This window comes from Siphateles boraxobius, unplaced genomic scaffold, assembly GCF_051911475.1.
Source record: "Siphateles boraxobius isolate OS27281-9 unplaced genomic scaffold, OSU_SipBor_1 26, whole genome shotgun sequence".
In the NCBI taxonomy this organism is placed as follows: domain Eukaryota; kingdom Metazoa; phylum Chordata; class Actinopteri; order Cypriniformes; family Leuciscidae; genus Siphateles; species Siphateles boraxobius.
In genome coordinates this window covers 19,850,337-19,870,372 of record NW_027508876.1, presented here as the reverse complement: position 1 = coordinate 19,870,372, position 20,036 = coordinate 19,850,337, and the positions used below count along the sequence as shown (strand labels likewise).

Genomic DNA, 20,036 nt, shown 5'->3' with positions numbered 1-20,036 from the left:
ACACACCCAAACAGACTGAACTACTCTTTGATCTTTATCATTTTTGTTTATTTCTATTTATATCATGATGATCGGTTTCTATCTATATTTTCTGTTTTGTCTTCAGAATCTCCTCCTGTTTCTGAAGACCTGGTGCCCTGCAAAATATGTGGAAGACGTTTTTTTTCGAGGGTGATTGTAAGTATATCTTTATAGATAATGAACTGACAGCTGATGGTTGATATAGATTATTTTATCATTCAAATGTGCTTGCAAACATTAAAAAAATATCCCTACAGGATATAATACACAAATAATACTCTGCTATATGTTATCATATGTGCATTATTATGCGTTGCCTAGCAAGGTACTAGTATGTTACAGTGCGTACACTACCGTGCAAAAGTGTTTTTTAAGAAAGTCTTTTATACCCACCAGGGCTGCAATTATTTGATCAAAAATACAGTAAAAATATTAATATTGTGAAATATTACAATTTAAAAACTCTTTTCTGTTTTAATATATTTCAAATTTGTATGTATTCCTGTGATAGTAAAGCAGTATTTTTAGAATTGTTGCTTCAGTCTTCAGTGTCACATGATCCTTCCGAAATCTTTCTAATATGCTGATTTGGTACTGAAAAAAAATATTTAATGAATAGAAAGTTCAAAAGAACAGCATTTGTTTGAAATATAAGAATATGTTGTAACATTATAAAGGACTTAGCTTTTTTTAAATTAATTTATTTTATTCTTAATTAATAAGTCAAAATATCATTAAAAAAAAAAAAAAACATTGTTACTGACCCCAAAATCTTAGTGTCTATTACGTGTTGCCTAGCAATATACTAACCAATTATATAGTTGTGCAGTTGCTATATCAAGATTAGCAACAAGGTATGTATTTCTCACAGGTGACTATGTAAACACAAATCCTGGTAACATTACCCTGTCAACGCAGTGCTGTCACAGTTATTACATACCCGCCCACCTTATTACCTGTTGTAGAAAAAACATGTGCCGATCTGCCAGAAGACACTGGCAAAGAGAAGGAAGGTGTTTGACTCCAGCAGGCAAAGGGCAGAGGGGACCGATATTTCTACAGTCAAACCCATAAAACCAAAGGTGAGGAAACAACTACACCCATGTTCCCTTCATGTTCACAGATGATTAGTTGTGAACCGTGAGTGATTACACGCATTATATAGTTGAGACTGATGCACTGCAACAACACTGTTCTTGAATGTCACCATAAAATCCGTCTGCAGTGGCAAAAGTGTCATTCGCTACCATCATCTTAGTATTATTAGAACAACATAAGAAAAAAGGCAAATCGTCAATACATTTTACTGGATTTCATTGCAGTTCCCAGTACTAGTAGGTAATAATATCTGACAATAGCCTTACAAAATACCTTTATTAGTAGTATTAGGTTACACTGCTCCAACACACTAACATCCAATGTGTGTCTCGAAACTTGGGTGGTCTGGTATAATGATTTTGATTTGATAGTGAACCATTGAGTTACTGAAAGTCATTGTCACTGTCAGTCATTGACAATGAGTGCGTTTAGTTGCACGTTCTTAACCTGATCATGCTTAAGCTGACGATGCATATGGTTGTAAACTCTTTAAGCTGTTTTCCAACTAGATTTTTGCCTCTTACCCCGATTTTGCCTGGCATGTAAACACTTTAACCAAAATTGGCTTATTGAAGAGTGCAATTGTGATAATGTGACAAGAAACGTCCTTATTGTGGATTTAAGCGCATTTAGACAGAGCAAGCGTTAATCGGTAGGGCAGGAGGAAATATATTGATGCTTTGGGCATATGCTTTTATCAAAAATGACTTGCAGCGCTTTCAAGGTATTTTTCTATATTATATTAAGAAAAATAAATTATTTCTGCATCAAAATACATCAAGGTTCACAAGGTGTATTAATTCAAAACAAAGAGCAACCTTGCAATCTAAAGAAATCTACTGTAAAATTCTATAATAAATTAAAAAAATATATAAATCTTGGAGGACATAATTTTGAACTTCTCTTTTTCCACTTTTTTGTACATTTGTTGATTTTGTCTAAAGTCTTCCTTACCATGACCTGAGGGTGCTTCTCAATATCCCTCCTCGTCTCCTCGCTCCTCTGTCCTCCATCCTATGACCCGGAAACCAATCAAGCACAGCCATCTTGAAGGACATCTCAATGCTCTAATTGCACCGCGAGGAGTCGAGGAACGAGGAGTGAGGAGGCTTTCAGAGGAGTCATGAGCAAGGATACACAGGTGTATCCTATGCGGAACTGTTCCATTGACTAAACGTGACGCACGTATACATTCTCCTCCCCCTTCACATCGGTCACAATCTTTTTAAATTATAGTTTACCTATGCAGTTTATATAAACCACACATCTCACATATTTCAACAGGGTATCTTGCTTTATTATTATTCATTATGAATTTCTTAAATAAACAAACTTCAACAACATAAGGGCAGATGCTTTGAGCGCTGCTGATGACGCTGTGAAGTGACGCTCGAATGATCAAGTATTCCAATGTATAAAAAAAGCTTTCATTCGATTCCTCCATCCTCATTTTCTTTCCCTGCGTCCTTCCCTCACAACCTACAGGGGGAGGAGCTGAGGCGCTAGGAAAGGAAGCGAGGAAAGGAAACGAGGATGCACAAATAAGAAATGAGAAGCACCCATAGACCTCAATTTACAAGCCTCTTGTCCTCCATTAATTGTTACATTTTTGTATTATTAATACTTTATATTTGGTGTGAAGATTCCTTATTACTGATTTTTGCCAGTGTGTGTGTTTCCTGGGAATTGCTAGCGTCAGTCTTTATCAGTTGGTCTAAAGCAGTGGTTCTCAAAATGTGAGGCGCAAGGATACTTCAGGGGGGAGCGCGGGAGTTCAGCAGAAAAAAGAAAAAAAAGAGCAGAATATTCACTGAAATATTTAAATGTTTTTGTTTATTAAAATTAATAGTTATGTTCTGTATTATTATTCTCTCTTACTGTTATATGAAATAATGACATTACAAAGTGAAACTATTGCAGGTGTTTTTCATTGTATGTTTTTTTTATTTTATTTTTTATTCTTTCCGTTTTTATTTATAAAAAATGTTTTTTGGGGGGAGCATATTTTTTCTAAAGGTTTAAGGGAGGGGGAGGGGGGCGAAAAAGGTTTGAGAACCACTGGTCTTAAAGCCTGTTTTATGCTTCTGCGTCGAATCGACGGCTTACCCCCGCAGAAAAAGATTAAGCCCGAGGTCCGACCCGACCCGAGTCATTTGCTTATATTTTCTACCCGAACCCGGCCCGAACCCGCGAGTCCCGTCGGGTTTGTCGGGCCGTCCCGGCCCGTTGAGAACTCTAGGTGCAGCCACACTTGGCATTCCTTTAAGCCCAATTTATACTTCTGCGTCGAACTCACGCTGTTCCTACGTCGTAGGCTGTGTAGCGCGCATACCCTTCGGCGTAACCTGACCTGCACCTCTCCAAAAATGTAACAACGCGTCAATTCTACGCGGACGCAAGCGACGTGCACCTCCAACAAAATTGTAATTACGCGTCGAGGCGACGCAGACCCCAAGGCCTGTGATTGGTCAGATGCACCACAATGCAACGCAACCTGACGCAGAACCATAAAACGGCCACGACGCCGTAGGAGTGACGGCGTAGCTACGCTGTGGAGTTGACGCAGAAGCATAATGAGGCCTTTAGGCTGATTTATACTTCTGCGTCGGACATACGCCGGAGCCTCTACGCTATAGACTACGCGTTGGTTTTTATTTATACTTCTGCGTCGTTGTCCGCGTTGACGCGCAATTACACATGCAGAGGGAACATGTGAAACCCGAGGGAGGGGTTCTAGCAGGCCAATCACAGCGCTTGCGTCCGCGTAGAATTGACGCGTTGTTACATTTTTGGAGAGGTGCAGGTCAGGTTACGCCGAAGGGTATGCGCGCTACACAGCCTAAGACGTAGGAACAGCGTGAGTTCGACGCAGAAGTATAAATTGGGCTTAAAGGAATGCCAAGTGTGGCTGCACCTAGAGTTCTCAACGGGCCGGGACGGCCCGACAAACCCGACGGGACTCGCGGGTTCGGGTCGAAAATATAAGCAAATGACTCGGGTCGGACCTCGGGCTTAATCTTTTCCGCTCGGTGAAAAAAACAAAACATTTATTAATCATCGCTGCTGTTCACCGTGAAGAAAGTCTGGCTGCAGCGTGCAACGTGCATCGCGGGGGTAGACCTAACGCTGCTGCGTGCACGCCTTTAGCCTGGAGAAGAAGATGGAGTTGGTGAAAAGTAAGCTTGCCGCAGGTGAATTCACCGTCGCTACTACATGAGTGGGGAAATCAGAGGTCTGGAAAGTGTTTGGAGTTGTGCTGGATTCTGATGGAAATTCTACAGGTTATGTGCAATGCTCAAAATGCAAGGTGCTGATGAAATATGACAGCAAAAAAAAAAACAGGGTCGTCCAGAAGATTTTTATTTGAGGCATATTTAGTAGCCTATATATCCTATTTATATATTTAAAGTTTGTTTCAGTTGTTTGTATTGTTTGTAGTCTATTGTTAAAAGACGTGAACATTAAAGGTTGATTTGAATTCCCTTCTGCTGGTCATAATACGTGTATGAGAAAAAAGGAAAAAAAAAGAAAATCAGCCGCGGGCCGGGTTCGGGCAGATAATTCATGTTGATGTGTCGGGTTACATCGGGTCCGGGCTTTAAAAGCCACGGGCCGGGTCGGGTTGTAATTTTAAGGCCCGTTGAGAACTCTAGCTGCACCCATAGCCTCATGGTTTTTGGGCAGTGTAACAGTTGTTACACAGTTGTTTCTCAGCTTTGTTTGAAATGTTATGTGAACATGCCTTGGTTCAGAACAGTCAAACTCCGGTTTGGCCTCAAGCAAGAATATCAAATGTGCAAAATACCTCGGTCTCACATAGAGCCTCTGTTCAGAAACTTTTCCTCCACGGCTACCCACATGTCTACCCTAATGTCCTAAAATATTCTGAAACCCCTTTCTATTATGTTTCAGTTACAAAGTTCTTCCAGCAGCTCTAAGTCTAATAAAGTAAGTTGAATATTTGATTAACTGAATTTTGTGTCTCAACATGTCACTTCTGATATTAAGGCTTCAGTGTTTAATATTTACTACCTTAAAAAAATGGGCCCTTTTAATGCAACAGCCCCTGCACATTCTTAAATATTATTTTTGTAGATCTCTAAAAGAGTTACAAGTTAACCAAGGAATCCCACCTTAAATCTAGCCATTACTGTATCATAGTAGCTCTGTGATTAATTCATGTCTACAAGAATATTCGAACAGGACACTACTCCTGTCAGATCTTCCTATCCTCAAAGAGGAGCTGTGTCCTTAGCCTGAGGGAGTAATTTAGTAATGTTGATCTATGTGTCCTGACATACAACACAGTTATTTTTTGTTAAAAACAATGGTTCCCTTTCATGTCAGTGTTTATTGTTATAAACACTGTCCTATGCACGACAAAGGCCATACTTTAGACCTTGTGATTTCCAATGGTTCATTTGTGTCTCAAGTTGTCAACCTCTGATTTGGGTCTGTTTGGTCACCGGGCTGTCTTTTTTAATATGGAATTACCTGTCATGAACACCACCGCTTCTCGTTTCATTCATTTTTGCAATTGGAGATCTATTGAGCCCTCCGATTTTTCAGATCTTATTGACTCTCTTTTAAGTAGTGATTCTCTATCTGATGATCTGGATGATAACGTTTCTGTGCTGTTGTCTGGCCTGGACACACTGGCTCCCTTGAAATCCCGATCTGTTTCTTTTGCACGCTCCGCTCCTTGGTACAATGATGATCTACGTGCTATGAAGACTTTGTGTCGCAAAATGGAGCGTAGGTGGCGCTCATCAGGTTTAACTGTTCATCACCAGGCCTGGAAAGACAGCTTACTCGAATATAGGGCTGAAATTGTATCCGCTAGATCTGTTTATTTTGCTGAGATAATTGTCAGTAATCAGAGAAACCCTAAACAACTGTTTCACTCAATCAACAAGCTGCTTAAAAATCACAGCATCTCTAATGTTCCTGCTTCAACTCACCGTTGTAATATGTTTTTGGAGTTTTTTAGCACCAAAATTGATAATATACGTAACCACATTGTTACCTCTCATACTTTTGCTGCTTCCCCAAATATTCTTGCATTTTCTGGTATCTCTCTCTCTAACTTTGCAATTCATGACTCCCAGTCTCTATGTAATATGGTTTCAAAACTGAAAGCCTCATCTTCAAGAGTTGATCCGATACCATCTTGCCTTTTTAAATCATGTTTTGATTCCCTCTCTCTTGTTGTTTTGAGAATTATCAATAACTCTCTGTGCACTGGTGTTGTGCCAGCAGCTCTTAAAATTGCTGCTGTCACCCCCGTACCAAAAACTAACAACATTGACTTTGATAATCTGAATAATTTTCGTCCCATCTCTAATCTTCCATTCCTCGCCAAATTTTAGAACAAACAGTGGCTTCTCAACTACTTTCCCATCTTTCCTCTAATGATCTTTTTGCGCCATTTCAGTCTGGATTTCGTAAACTCCACAGCACTGAGACAGCGCTGTTCAGAGTTACTAATGATTTGCTGTTGGCTTCTGATTCTGGCCGTCCGTCTATACTGATTCTTCTTGATCTTAGTGCCGCCTTTGACACTATAGATCACTCTATTTTAACCACCCGCTTAGACTAAACAAAATTCCAAACTAAACAAAAAATATCTGGGGGTGATATTTGACGCAAATTTAAGCTTTGACCATCATGTCCGTAACACAGTCAAAGCATAATTTTTTCATCTCAGAAACATTGCCAAATTGCGTTCTATGTTGACTTTCTCTGTGGCTGAAAAGTTAATCAATACTTTTGTTTTTTCACGTATTGATTATTGTAATGCTTTGCTGGCTTAGTTTCTAAAGCTTCCCTACGTAAATTACAGTTGGTACAAAATTCAGCGGCTAGAGTTCTGACTAGGACAAGTGCAAGGCAGCACATCACACCTATCCTGGAAAAATTGCACTGGCTTCCTGTTAGTTTCCGTATTGATTTTAAGATTCTCATGCTCACTTATAAGGCCTTGCATAATTTGGCCCCCCAATATTTGTGTGAACTTTTAATTCCATACACCCCTATACGTGCTCTACGCTCTTCTTAGGCTGGTCTTTTAACTCTCCAAACAACACGCCTAAAAACTATGGGTGATCGGGCTTTTTCTTCTTTGGCTCCTAAATTGTGGAATTCTCTGCCCTCTGAGATAGGGAATGCAGAATCCCTTGGTGCTTTTAAATCGTCCCTTAAAACTTACTTTTTTAGGGTAGCTTTTATGTGATCCATGTGATTTTGTTTGTTATTATATTGGCTTTTTTTTATTTTTTTTATTGCTTCCTTAGTGTTTACTGCCTGAGCTGTTGTGTGTGTCTTTTAACCTTTATGTAAAGTGCTTTGAGATGCAACTTTTAAAGGCACTATATAAAATAAAGATTATTATTATTATTATGTCAGTCACTCCAACGTTCGTCGGAGGGATCCGACAGAAATGGGATCTTCGCAGAGAGACCAATCTACTTCGAGAGAAACTAAACAAGCCAAGCCACATTGGCATGTGATAATTGCGATAATTGATAAAAGATAATTGATAAGCTGTCTTCTAAAGAAAAAACAACTTTCGAGTGTTCTTTTTGGAACCCAAAAGGCTCTAGGCTGCGTGATCGTGTAAATCACTCCTTCTGGCAGGTCAACGAGTACCCGTTGATCAACCATGCGTGCAGAGACCAGCGCTCTGGATGGGGATGCCAGATCGCGCCGCGAGGCTGAGAGAGGAGATCTGCCCTCACCAGAATCGGCCACGGAGCTGTAAGTGACAGCCGTGCTAGTTCCGGGAACCAAATCTGGTTCTCCCAACGCGGGGCTATGAAGAGAACCGAGTGGCGCGTTTCCCTGATTCTCTTGATCACCTGTGGTAACAGAGAGACCGAAGGGAAAGCATATAGCGGGAGGCTGGGCCAAACCTGGGCCAGAGCATCCTCGTCCTTCGAGAAAAATGTCGGGCATTGAGCGTTGTCTTTTGACGCAAATAGTTCGACTTCCGCTGTGCCGAATAAGCGCCACAGCTCCTGGACCGTTTGGGGGTGCAGGGACCATTCCCCTGGGGGAACATTGTCCCTGGACAGTTTGTCTGGGCCCTCGTTCAAATGGCCAGGCACATGCGCCGCCCTCAGCGAACGCAGGTGCATCTGAGACCAAATAAGGAGCCGTTCTGTCAGATTGCAGAGATTTATCGATCTGACACCACCCTGACGGTTTACATAAGATACCACAGACATGTTGTCCGAGCGGACAAGAACATGTTGGTCAAAGCGCTTCAGCGCGTTCTCGACCGCTATCATTTCCAGACAGTTTATGTGAAAACACTTCTCTTGGTCTGAGCACTGGCCGAAGACCGGTCTGCGTCTTTTAGGAAGTGTAGAACACAGAATACAGAGATAAAAGGATATGTCGCTGGATAGCGTAGCTCACACGGATGGCTGAAGGTGGCGAAGACGGCCGGCTTCCTCAACGCTGTCCTAAGCTGGCTGTTTTCACTTGTTCGACGGCGGTGGTGGCTTCTCTTAGATCCAGCGATGCGAAGAGCTCGCTGAAGAGACGAAAAATCAGGGAAGTCAGCCTACAGCCCCTACTTTTATACGCTAAGCCACGCCCATTCTGGTGGGCTGTGACTCTATGAAGGCACGGGCGCCTTTCATGGGGCGTGACGTCACGCCGGTCTCACTGGTAGGCTGCAGCAGTTGCCCGCAGGGCAGCCAATGAGCACGCGAGATGGCCTGCTCTAGGTCTGCTAGCTGCTGCACTGCGTTGACAATGAATGCAAAATTAAGGATAATTTTTTGGCTTCTATATCTCGAGAAGATGAATCTTTCCTGTGGCGTAAGCTAAACTTACGCAATACGAGAGAACCTCTCGTAAGAGAACCATGTCTTTCTTTCCTCAGTGGAAAAGAAATACATTTTTTTGAGGAAAATGAATAATGGAATAATGGACTTCAATGACAACCAGCGTTTTGAAGTTCAAATCAATGCAATTTCAAAGGTCTTTGAATTGTGTCAACGGACATATATATATATATATATATATATATATATATATATATATATATATATATATATATATATATATATATATACATACACATTTCTTAACTACAATTGTTCGGATTGAGCTGATCTGCAAAGCGCCGGGAACTACGTCATCACGTTGAAAGGTCTGACTCGATGTCGCCGGCGTCGGTGGAAGTGGCCAGATTCAAAACTCGCAGGTCCAAGATTGGCCGTAACCCACCAACTTCCTTTGGTATAATGAAGTAAGGGCTGTATAATGGCAACACTAGAATTTGTTAGAGAGGTCCTTGGCTTCTAAGCAGCTTTACCGATGAGAAAGACCCCACGTTGTCGTCTGTGTTGCTTCTCAATTTGAAACTATGTTCCTTACCGACAGTGAAGGAAGGAGAAAGCACTCTTTCATGTGAAATGAAAGAAAAAATAAGACTTCAGACTTCACAGCAAGATATGAAAGCAGACTTCTAGACACTGTTCTAGACCCAAGATTTAAGGAGAGCTTTGTTACCATGGAGGAAGAGGTGAAAGCAGCAATTTTACAGAAATCTGTAAGTTTCACTACAGCAAAACAATGCGGCCTAAGCACCAGAGCATCAGAAACAAGGAGGGGCAAAAGAAAGAAAAACATTCTGCTCTCCACCATCAAGTTGAAAATATGAAGTCAGTAGTGGCATCAGGTGGGGGCTGAGGGATTCCCCTGCTGACCAACTTACAAGTGAATTCTTGTTGTACAAACAAATGGCAGGGATAAGTGCTTCTGAAGTCCCCATGCCAACTGCCAACTGTCCATGTCTTGCATATTTAGCCTGCTAAAAATCTGGAAATGGCCAAAGAAGTGTCCAGAAGTCCAAGAGAGAATATGACAGAAAAAAAGGTTCAGGTTTTCACATGTCAATGTTCTGTTGACAAAAATCTTTATATTGTGAACCAATGTTTTTTTAGATCCTGTAGCTGACATCAAAAACTGAGAAACCTTTTGTTTATTAATAATAACAACAACAAAACATTCTGTTATCTATTATTTATTTTCTTTTCCTTATGTTTTAGGTTGTTGCCATAGTATCGGTATCGTGTTATTTAAGTTAGGTATTGTACAGAAGTCAAAGTTTTGGTATCGTGACAACACTAGCGCAGCACCTCGTTCCCCTTCTCAAGGAGTCATGGTTACTGTCGTAAACTGAATAATTAACTTAAAGTTTACTTGTTGTAAACTTTAACCATGATTAATTTTGTGATTCCAGATGTTTCAAGAACTACACGTTCTTCTGTAAAACCAACAGTTGAGGGGACAAATTGAGAAATGTTGGGTACATGTTGTACATCATGATTTCAATAAAATTAAATAAAGTTTTAATAATTGTATCACTTTTAACTGATTTTAATTTGCATTCACAATGTATGGGTACCATATCAATTATCAGACAATATTAGTATTGTTGTTATTATTTTTAATTGAATGGTCACTAATGGATGCATCAATATTTGCATGTTTAATTGTTCATACAACTTTACCCTATTCTTACATTTTACTGTTTTTAAATACTTATAATGTAATGAATTATAAATCACAATTTTTTAGTTTTAAGTGTTTTTGTTTTCCATTTTCAATTCAATTTACAAAAGTATAGAATAGTATATTATTTACCCTTTATCGTTTTCAAAGCATGAAAATATTTATCGGAATTTTAATAATGGTACATAACTACATTGTAAGTAATTAGTTAATTTAAGCCCCCTTGGAGGTTATATAGTATGTGATATAGGAAATTTATATTATCCTCTTAAACGAAATGTTTGCTTTTAAACAGCCTGAACCACTCAAGAAACAGTCGAATTGGCGCCGAAAGCATGAAGAATTCATTGCCACCATTCGCGCTGCCAAAGGCTTAGATCAAGTTTTAAAAGATGGTGGACCCCTTCCTCCACCCCCTCCTCCATCCTATGATCCAGGTTAAAAAAAAAACTTTTTATTGACAGTTGGAATTGTAACAGTAATAGCAGTTAAAACATTAACAGCTATTGTCTTTTTTCAGATTATATCAAGTGTCCCTATTGCCAGCGACGCTTCAGTGAGAATGCAGCAGATCGCCACATCAAATTCTGTAAGGAGCAAGCGTCCAGAATCTCCAACAAGAGCAAGGTTCCTGGAAGTGAGAAAGCCAAACCCCCAGCCAGGATTCCGGTAAGGTTTGACTCACTGTGAACATTACTTGAACCACGTAATTTTTTAGGAATATGAAGCTAATTTATTTCTCAAAAATGGTTGGCATACACACCAGTATGGCATACTCACCTTCTTTACTTAATATGCGCTTAAATTGTAAGAATTTCACTAAAACTGATGAATAAACAGTTTAAGGTAAGGCTGTCAAATAGCAGCCTCAAACTAGTTTTTGTTTGCAAGTTGGTATAAGCCACTTCACTTCAGCCACTCTTCGTATTGCCATTATTATATTTTACTCAATTACAGTGCCTTGAGCGGGTTAATATAAACATTGCATGTTTCTGTGTCTGCAGTACAAACCTCCACCACAAAAGAAGGCAAACTCTCCCGCTGTACCTATTGTGTCTTCTCGTCTACCTCAGCGCTCAGCTTATGGGCAGGGTGCTGGCACGGGTAAGGACTGGTATATTAATTTAGTCATTTTTCCTCCATTTTGCCACTGACATATTTGATCAATTATTTCTCTTGTTATTTTGTCAAGAATCACTTTTGTGAAGCAACCAAAGCTATTAAACGTATATGATTGCTTCTGTTGCATCCCTCAAATGTTTTCCTTTTTTTTTTTTTTTAAGAAAAGCATCTCAAGCACAGTACAAGCATCAAATTGTTACATAAATAAAGGGAAAAAATTAAAAATTAAACAAGCATAGTAAATGCTCACATACTAATAATAATCACATAATAACATATAACATATATAATAACATATAATCACAGTGGCATATATACATATAAACAACTAAATAAACCAGAGTGAAAAAAAAGTTTATCCAGAGCTCATCTCCTTAAAATAATCTAAAAATGGGCTCCAAAATTTCAGGAAAAGATCGGGGTTCATTCTAATTCCAAATTTAGTCTTTTCAAGTTTGAGGGTAAAAAGCAGGTCAAAAACCCACTGGCGGTAGGTTGGAGGAGATGGCAGCTTCCAATTAATTTGTATAAGTCATCAAGCCAACAGTGTGCAAAGTGCAATATTATCCATCTCTAAAGATGTAAGTTTAACCTTTTCCGGAAGAACCCCAAATAAAGCTGTCAATGGGTTGGGGTCTATTACTGTAGTAAGAATTTCTGAGAAACAACTAAAAATTCCCCCCCAAAACCTTAATAACTGGACAGGACCAAAAAGAATGAAACATAGAGGCTGGCTCCACAACACAGCGTGGGCAGGTGGGGTCTAAATCAGGAAATATCTTGCAGAGTTGCACCCTAGACCAATGGATACGATGCACTACCTTAAATTGAATAAGCCTATGCCTAGAGCTAACTGAAGAAGAGTATATCCTTTTTAAGATAGTGTCCCAGGTTTCATCTTCTAACAAAATACTTAAGTCCTGCTCCCAGAGAGATTTTAAAGATCCGCTAGATGGGATTTGTTTGTCATTTATTATAGTGTAAATCTTTGAAATGGCACCCCTTATAGATTTATTCTGGTCTAAAATACACTCCAAGACACAACTAGCGGGGAACTCCCGGAAAATGTTTACGGGCAAAGCTCCGAACTTGAAAATACCGGAATAAATGTGAATTGGACAAAGAAAATGTGTTTTTAAGTTGGTTAAATGAAGCAAAATTATTATCTATAAATAGCTGATAAATTGTAACTAGACCCTGTGACTTCCAAATATTGAAAGCCCCATCAAAAAGAGAGGGTGGAAAGGAAGCGTTACTGGCAATGGGTGCGGCTGAAGAAAGACCCTTAAGCTCTAGGGCCCTGCGGAGTCCAAATTCTCAGAAAATGCTTGACAATAGAATTATTAATCGAGATACTATGAGTAGGAGGGATTGAAGTACAGAGCAAAGATGTCAACGTGACTGGGGAACAACAAACAGCCTCTATTTGCACCCAGAGAGGTTTACACAGTTGCAAATCATGCCGGCACCAGTACAACAAGTTTCTAAAGTTGGCTGCCCAGTAATATAGTAGTAAGTAGTAGTAAAAACTTTATTGTCCCACGGAGGGAAATTTGTGTTGGGCCATCACCCATGCTGCCGTCAGTATACAGTTAACATACAACAAATTTACAAACCAGACAATATTAATAATAAAAATGGCATAAATTACAACTCCGTACCGCCCTCATTTAACATCTTTACAGACACTGGGATAAATGAGTTTTTGAATCTGTTCAATCTGCAGCGAGGAACTCTAAACCTCCTCCCAGAAGGCAGCAACTTGTACTCTGTGTACAGGATATGCGACGGATCACACACAATCTTTTTAGCTTGCGTTAAAGTAGCCTGTTCATAGAGGGTCTGCAATGATGTCTGTTCTTTTACTCCAATAATTTTCCAAGCAGTGTGGATCATCCGTACCAGTTTAGTTCTACGTGCTACGGACAGATTACCAAACCAGACTACAATACTATATCTAATTAAACTCTCGAAGACTGCCTGATAAAAAATTATCATAAACCTCTGATCCACACCATAAAGTCTAAGACGCCGTAAAAAGTGCAACCGTTGTTGTAATCTACTGCAAAGACTATCTACATGGATATTCCATGTCAATAAATTATCAAACAAGACCCCAAGATATTTATGTGAAGGGACCTGTATGATGGTTTCATTGTGGATAATCACAGGCCTGTGATCACCAACTCCTCTAGGGTCGAACACCATTTCATTCGTCTTATTGACATTCAGAGCTAGGTGGTTATCCTTGCACCAATTCACAAACTGTTCAATCTCTGACAGATATTCAGACAAGTCCTCTGTCTTTTTCAATAACCCTAAAATTGCAGTATCATCTGAGAACTTAATGATGTGGTTATTAGAATAACGCCTTCTGCAATCATCTGTATACAAAGTGAACAAAACCGGTGAGCTAACACAGCCCTGAGGGGCTCCTGTGCTTAACGTTCTGAATTCAGATAGTGTCCCATTAACACTAACCTGCTGCCTACGATTGGTCAAAAAAGAATAATACCATTTTATAATAAGTGGATTGACTTTAAAATCATTCAGCCTTGCAATTAAAAGATGTGGTTGCAACATATTAAAAGCTGAACTAAAATCTACAAATAAAAGACGTGCATACGAGCCTGGATCATCTAAATGCCTATTTATAAAATGTGTTATAGCTATAACAGCATCGTCTGTACTTCTATTGCTCCTATAAGCAAACTGAAGTTGGTCTGATAGACCACTCACGTCTGTTTTAACAAAATTAATCATAATTTTCTCCAAACACTTCATTATTATTGAAGTAAGTGCTACAGGACGATAATCATTATTCTCCTTACAGCTAGCCTTTTTTGGGACAGGGATAATAGTGGAGCTCTTCCACATAGAGGGAACGACTCGGTTACTAACGTAACCTCGGTTCCCTGAGAGGAGGGAACGAGTATTGCGTAAGTAGCTTACGCTATGGGAAAACTCCTTTTCTGGAGAATATTGAAGTCTTTATGTAAAACGCATTGCAGCTGCACAGCTGACAGCAATGAACGAAGGCAGCTCGGTCATTGGCTGTGCTGCGGCAACTTGCTCGAACCAATGACGGGGCGACTCTGAATGCGCGACCAATGAGCGCGCTTCGCGCCCGCGCGCGTCAGAGCCCGCCAAGATGGGCGTGGCCAAGAGCTATATATTGGGCGCCCCGTCATGAGAGTTCTTTAGGTTAAAACGACTGAAGCGAACTAACCAAGCACAAGCACGGCAGCTTACGCAATACTCGTTCCCTCCTCTCAGGGAACCGAGGTTACGTTAGTAACCGAGTCGTTCCCTTTCGAGAGGTCTCTCCTATTGCGTAAGTAGCTTACGCTATGGGAACACCATGCAAAACGCCGTGCGTGCTGAACTTCGCCTTATGATAGCCAGAGGCAGGTGCCTAAGCTAAAAAAGCAAAGTTATCATCCAACTAGCCGGCAGAGGCGAGCTTTATATGTGGGAAAGAATACAGAGCGGCTAGAAGGCGCTCAGTGTGACACAAGCACATACATAATCTAGATACGAACTCGTAGTTCAACTAGCATCATGCTGATAGTACATTGGAATGCAGTGTCGGGACCTGTAGGTTGTAGAACCTGATAAATGTGGACGGTGAGGCCCAGCCTGCCGCCGCACAAATATCCTCGATCGGTATCCAGCTCGACCATGCCCAGGAAGAAGCCACACTCCTGGTGGAGTGTGCTTTGACTCCCCAGGGGCATTGAAGTCCCTTAGCTTCATAAGCCAGCGCTATAGCTTCAACTATCCAGTGAGAGATTCTCTGCTTTGAAACGGCGGAACCTTTCGTACGGCCGCCAAAGCATACAAACAGTTGTTCTGTCTGTCTGAATAGGGCAGAACGCTCCAAATACACTCTGAGAGCCCTAACGGGGCAGAGTAGATTAGCGTCGTGTTCGTCTGCTGGGGACGATAGCGCAGTTAGGGAGATAACCTGTGCTCTGAAGGGAGTGGTGAGCACTTTAGGAATATACCCATGTTTCGGTCTAAGGACGACCCTGCAGTCGTTAGGTCCGAATTCTAGGCAGGCAGCGCTTGTCGAAAGCGCGTGCAGGTCGCCCACTCTCTTGACCGAGGCGAGTGCCAGCAAGAGCAAAGTCTTGAGCGAGAGCTGTTTAAGGTGCACGGTTCGGAGTGGTTCGAACGGAGGCCCTTTAAGAGCGTCTAGGACAGTAGCTAGGTCCCAGATCGGCACTGAGGGGGGGCGTGAAGGGTTCATCCTCCTAGCGCCCCTTAGGAAACGAATAATTAGGTTGTTTCTTCCCAATGGACGTTCCATTACAGGGTCGTGTGATGCTGTGATGGCCGCCACATATACTTTGAGCGTGGAGGGGGCGCGGCCCGCCTCCAGAAGCCCTTGTAGAAAAGCGAGTACGTTCGTAATCTCGCATGTTTCAGGGTTCAGGCCCTTGGCATTACACCAGACACTGAACACTTTCCATTTCTGGGCATATAAGCGTCTCGTGGAGGGCGCCCGCGCCTCAGCGATGGTTTTTAGTGCTCCGCTCGTGAGGTTCCTGGGAACCCGTTGAGGGGCCATGCATGAAGGGCCCACAGATCGGGGCGGGGATGAAATATCATCCCGTTGGCCTGACTGAGGAGGTCTGGCCTCAGTGGAATCGGCCGTGGTGCAGATTGCATTTGCATCAGATCTGGAAACCATGTTTGGTTCTTCCAGAGTGGGGCTATCAGCAGCACTGCGTCTTTCTCCTCTCTGACCCGACTGATGACCTGCGGTAGCATCGCGATCGGGGGAAAGGCATATAAGGGACGGCTCGGCCAGCTCTGGGCGAGCGCATCCATGCTTTTCGTGAAGAAAAGAGGGCAGTGCGCGTTCTCCTTGGAGGCGAAGAGGTCGATCTCCGCTTTGCCAAAGGTTTTCCATAACCAGTGAATCGTCAGCGGGTTGAGAGCCCATTCTCCTGGGAGAATTTTGTCTCTGGATAGCATGTCCGCCCCCTGGTTCAGGGCACCTGGCACATGCGCTGCTCTCAGCGAGCGCAAGTTGTGCTGGGACCATAAAATGAGTCTCCTGGCCATTGAATGCATGGAGCTCGACCTGAGTCCACCCTGGCGATTTATGTACGATACTACCGTCATGTTGTCCGTTCGGACCAAGACGTGTTCGTTTCTCAGCTGTGGGAGCAGGGCTCTGAGAGCCAAAGCGACCGCTTTCATTTCCAGACAGTTTATGTGTAGGCGCTTCTCCGGGTTTGACCAAAAGCCGGAGACAGGCCTGCCCTCGTAAAGGGCCCCCCAACCTATTTTGGAGGCATCTGTCGTTATCATCTTTCTCCTTGTGTTCACACCCAGACTCACGCCTGACTGGTACCAGTCGGCGGCTTTCCAGTGCGTCAGGGCTTTTATACAGCCGTGGTTCGCTCTGATTAAAAGGTGGCCCGAACGCCACGCGTGAGTAGGGACGCGGCTCTTGAGCCAGCGTTGGAGAGGGCGCATATGCAACAATCCTAGCTGGAGTACGGCCGATGCTGAGGCCATGAGACCGAGCATCCTCTGAAACCGCTTGACGGGGGCGAGCGCGCCCGCCCTGAATGATGTTGCAAGGCGCCGGATGGTGAGCGCGCGCTCTGATGAGAGACGCGCTGTCATTTGCATCGAGTCTAGAACTATTCCCAGGAAAGAAATCCTCTGGCTGGGAGATAGTATGCTTTTTGCAAAATTGATTCTTAGACCCAGGCATTCTAAATGGCTGATAATCCAAGATCTGTGTGTTATTAACTGACTCTCTGATTGTGCTAGAATCAGCCAATCGTCGAGATAATTCAGTATTCGCACTCCCCTTCGCCTTAGGGGGGAAAGTGCTGCATCCATACATTTCGTGAATGTACGGGGAGCCAGGGACAGGCCGAACGGAAGTACTGTGTACTGGTACGACTGTCCCTCGAAAGCGAATCTCAGAAACGGCCTGTGATGAGGCGCTATTGGAATGTGAAAGTAAGCATCTTTCAGATCCACTGAGAGAAACCAATCTCCTGGGCGTACTTGCGCGAGGATATGCTTGGTTGTTAACATTCTGAACGAGCGAATCATTAGTGCTTTGTTCAGGTGTCTGAGATCTAGGATGGGGCGGAGACCGCCATCCTTTTTCGGGACGAGAAAATAGCGGCTGTAAAAACCTGCCTCGCTCAGAGAGGGGGGAACAGTTTCCACAGCGCCCTTTTCTATTAGTTTGCGCACCTCGGTGCGTAGAACATGTGAGCACTCTTTTCTCACTTTCGTCTCGACCACAGTCGTAAAACGTGGTGGTCTGCGAGCGAACTGGAGCGAGTATCCGTGCTTTACTATATTCAATACCCATTTCGGCATATCTGGAATATTTTCCCATGCCGCTGCGTGTACAGATATGGGCTGAATACAGGCTAGGGGCGGGCCGCTGTGACGCAGGGACCCGGCCAGCGAATCGCCTGAGCTCATAGCTCTCAGAGGCGCGGGCGCGCGCTGAGCAGCTGAGTGAATGGGCGCGTGTGTGATTACAGCAGCGCGCGCTGTGTCTGTAAAACTCGCAGCCTGGGCTGGGGTTGTGTTTGACACTGTAAGGACAGTGTTTATAAGTGGGGGTGCATAAACAGTGGTAGGCACACGCGTCACTTTTATAATGTTTCCCGCTTTTACTGGGGATGAATTTATAACTGTGTGAACAGTGCTTGTGTGTAGTGGTGCGTACATGACCGTAGGCACGTGATCTACATTCATGGGGTGCGCAGCTTGAGCTGGGAATGAATTTGGCACTGTTTTGACAGTATCTGGGAATGCACACCTTGTGGACATGTGAACCCTTAGTGACACAGGCAGAAAAAGACTCTTTTTGTGTTTTCTGTGCGTCGCCGTAAAAACGGCGTTTGTTTGCAGGTGAGCGAGCTCTGTGACTGGCCCATTGACTGCTGTATGAACATATCCAGCCGCCTGTAAGGGGACTGGGTAATGCTTGAGCTTTTGCAGAGAGAGTGGTCCGGCTTTTGCGAGACACGCACTCTCTCTTTTCATTCTTGTGGCTAGGACGGCTTTCGAGGCTCGGGGTTCAGCACAATCTTGGGCCGAGGACCCCGTCGCTCAGAAGGCGGCTTGCGGTTGTGAGAGCGCGAGCGTCAGCCTGAGGCGCGGGCTGAGAGGCGGTGGGGGCTGTTCTAGCCCGCTGCGGCTGCGGCGGCCTCTGTCTGCTCTGCGATGAGCTGGAGCGCTTGGGCAGGAAATGCCGCATAGCTTGTGAAGCATTCTGGGCCTCAGTGAAGCGTTCGGCGAAACCCTTAACCGCCGGTCCAAACAGCCCGCTGGTGGAGATAGGCGCGTCGAGAAATGGCGCCTTATCCGCGTCCTTCATCTCAGTCAGAGTCAACCACAGATGGCGCTCGAGAACAGTCAAATTAGCCATGGCACGGCCGATAGACTGGGCGGTGGCCTTCGTGGCTCGCAGGGCTATGTCAGTCGCGCTGCGTAGGTCCTTAAAGGCTTCGGGTTCGGGGCCAGACTCGTCCATAGAGCGGAGAAGCTTGGCTTGGAACACTTGAAGTACCGCCATAGAGTGAAGCGCTGATGCAGCTTGGCCGGCGGCGGCGTAGGCGCGACCGGCGAGAGCTGAAGTAGTGCGGCAGGGCTTCGAGGGGTGGGAAGCTTTGGCTTTCCATCCGGTGGTGGAGGGCGGGCAGAGATGATTGGCCACGGCCTCCTCGAGGGGCGGTGTTCCCTCGTAGCCTCTTTCCTTCGCGCCGTCCACAGAGGAGAGCGAGGAAGAAAAAGAAGGCTTTAGGCGCGCAGAGTGGGGGGCTTTCCACGACTTGGTGAGTTCGTCGTGAACTTCCGGGAAGAAGGGAGAAGGCCTTTGCCGAGGGGCCTGCTGGCGCCCCTGCAGAAACCACTCATCCAGTCGGCTCCGGGTTGGTTCTTCGGGAGAAGACCAATCGAGCCCGAGGTCTTCCACGGCCTTAGAGAGAACGCGGATAATCTCGCTATCCATGGTGGAGCCCCCGCTCGCGCTAGCTAGCGTCGACGGGGCGGGGTCGAGAGTGGAGCCCGGCCAGTCGTCCGATGCAGCGTCGATTGACAAGCTGTCATCCATTCCCCCGTCGTCCTCGGACGCGCCGAAAGTCACAAGGCCCACCGCTCTGCTAGAGGGGTGTGGGTCCGGCTGGGTGAACTGAACCGGCGGTGGGGAAGGCAAGAGCGGCGGTGAAGCACGCGGAGACTGGCTCGGCGTGACGTCACTGAGCTCAGGTTCA

General features: G+C 43.8%; 1 protein-coding gene across 2 annotated transcripts in view; it reads left to right on the top strand.

The window, feature by feature from the left end:
* zc2hc1a (zinc finger, C2HC-type containing 1A) overlaps positions 1 to 20,036 on the top strand; it is a 36,635-nt gene that overhangs the window by 709 nt on the left and 15,890 nt on the right. The window contains exons 2-7 of one of the 2 annotated variants that reach the window (XM_077244722.1): positions 107 to 177; positions 987 to 1,103; positions 5,032 to 5,067; positions 10,943 to 11,084; positions 11,168 to 11,316; positions 11,652 to 11,751. In XM_077244722.1, the coding sequence (XP_077100837.1) occupies positions 107 to 177; positions 987 to 1,103; positions 5,032 to 5,067; positions 10,943 to 11,084; positions 11,168 to 11,316; positions 11,652 to 11,751 (615 nt within the window). The remainder of the gene's footprint in view (positions 1 to 106; positions 178 to 986; positions 1,104 to 5,031; positions 5,068 to 10,942; positions 11,085 to 11,167; positions 11,317 to 11,651; positions 11,752 to 20,036) is intronic. The other variant, XM_077244723.1, reaches the window with a different exon arrangement.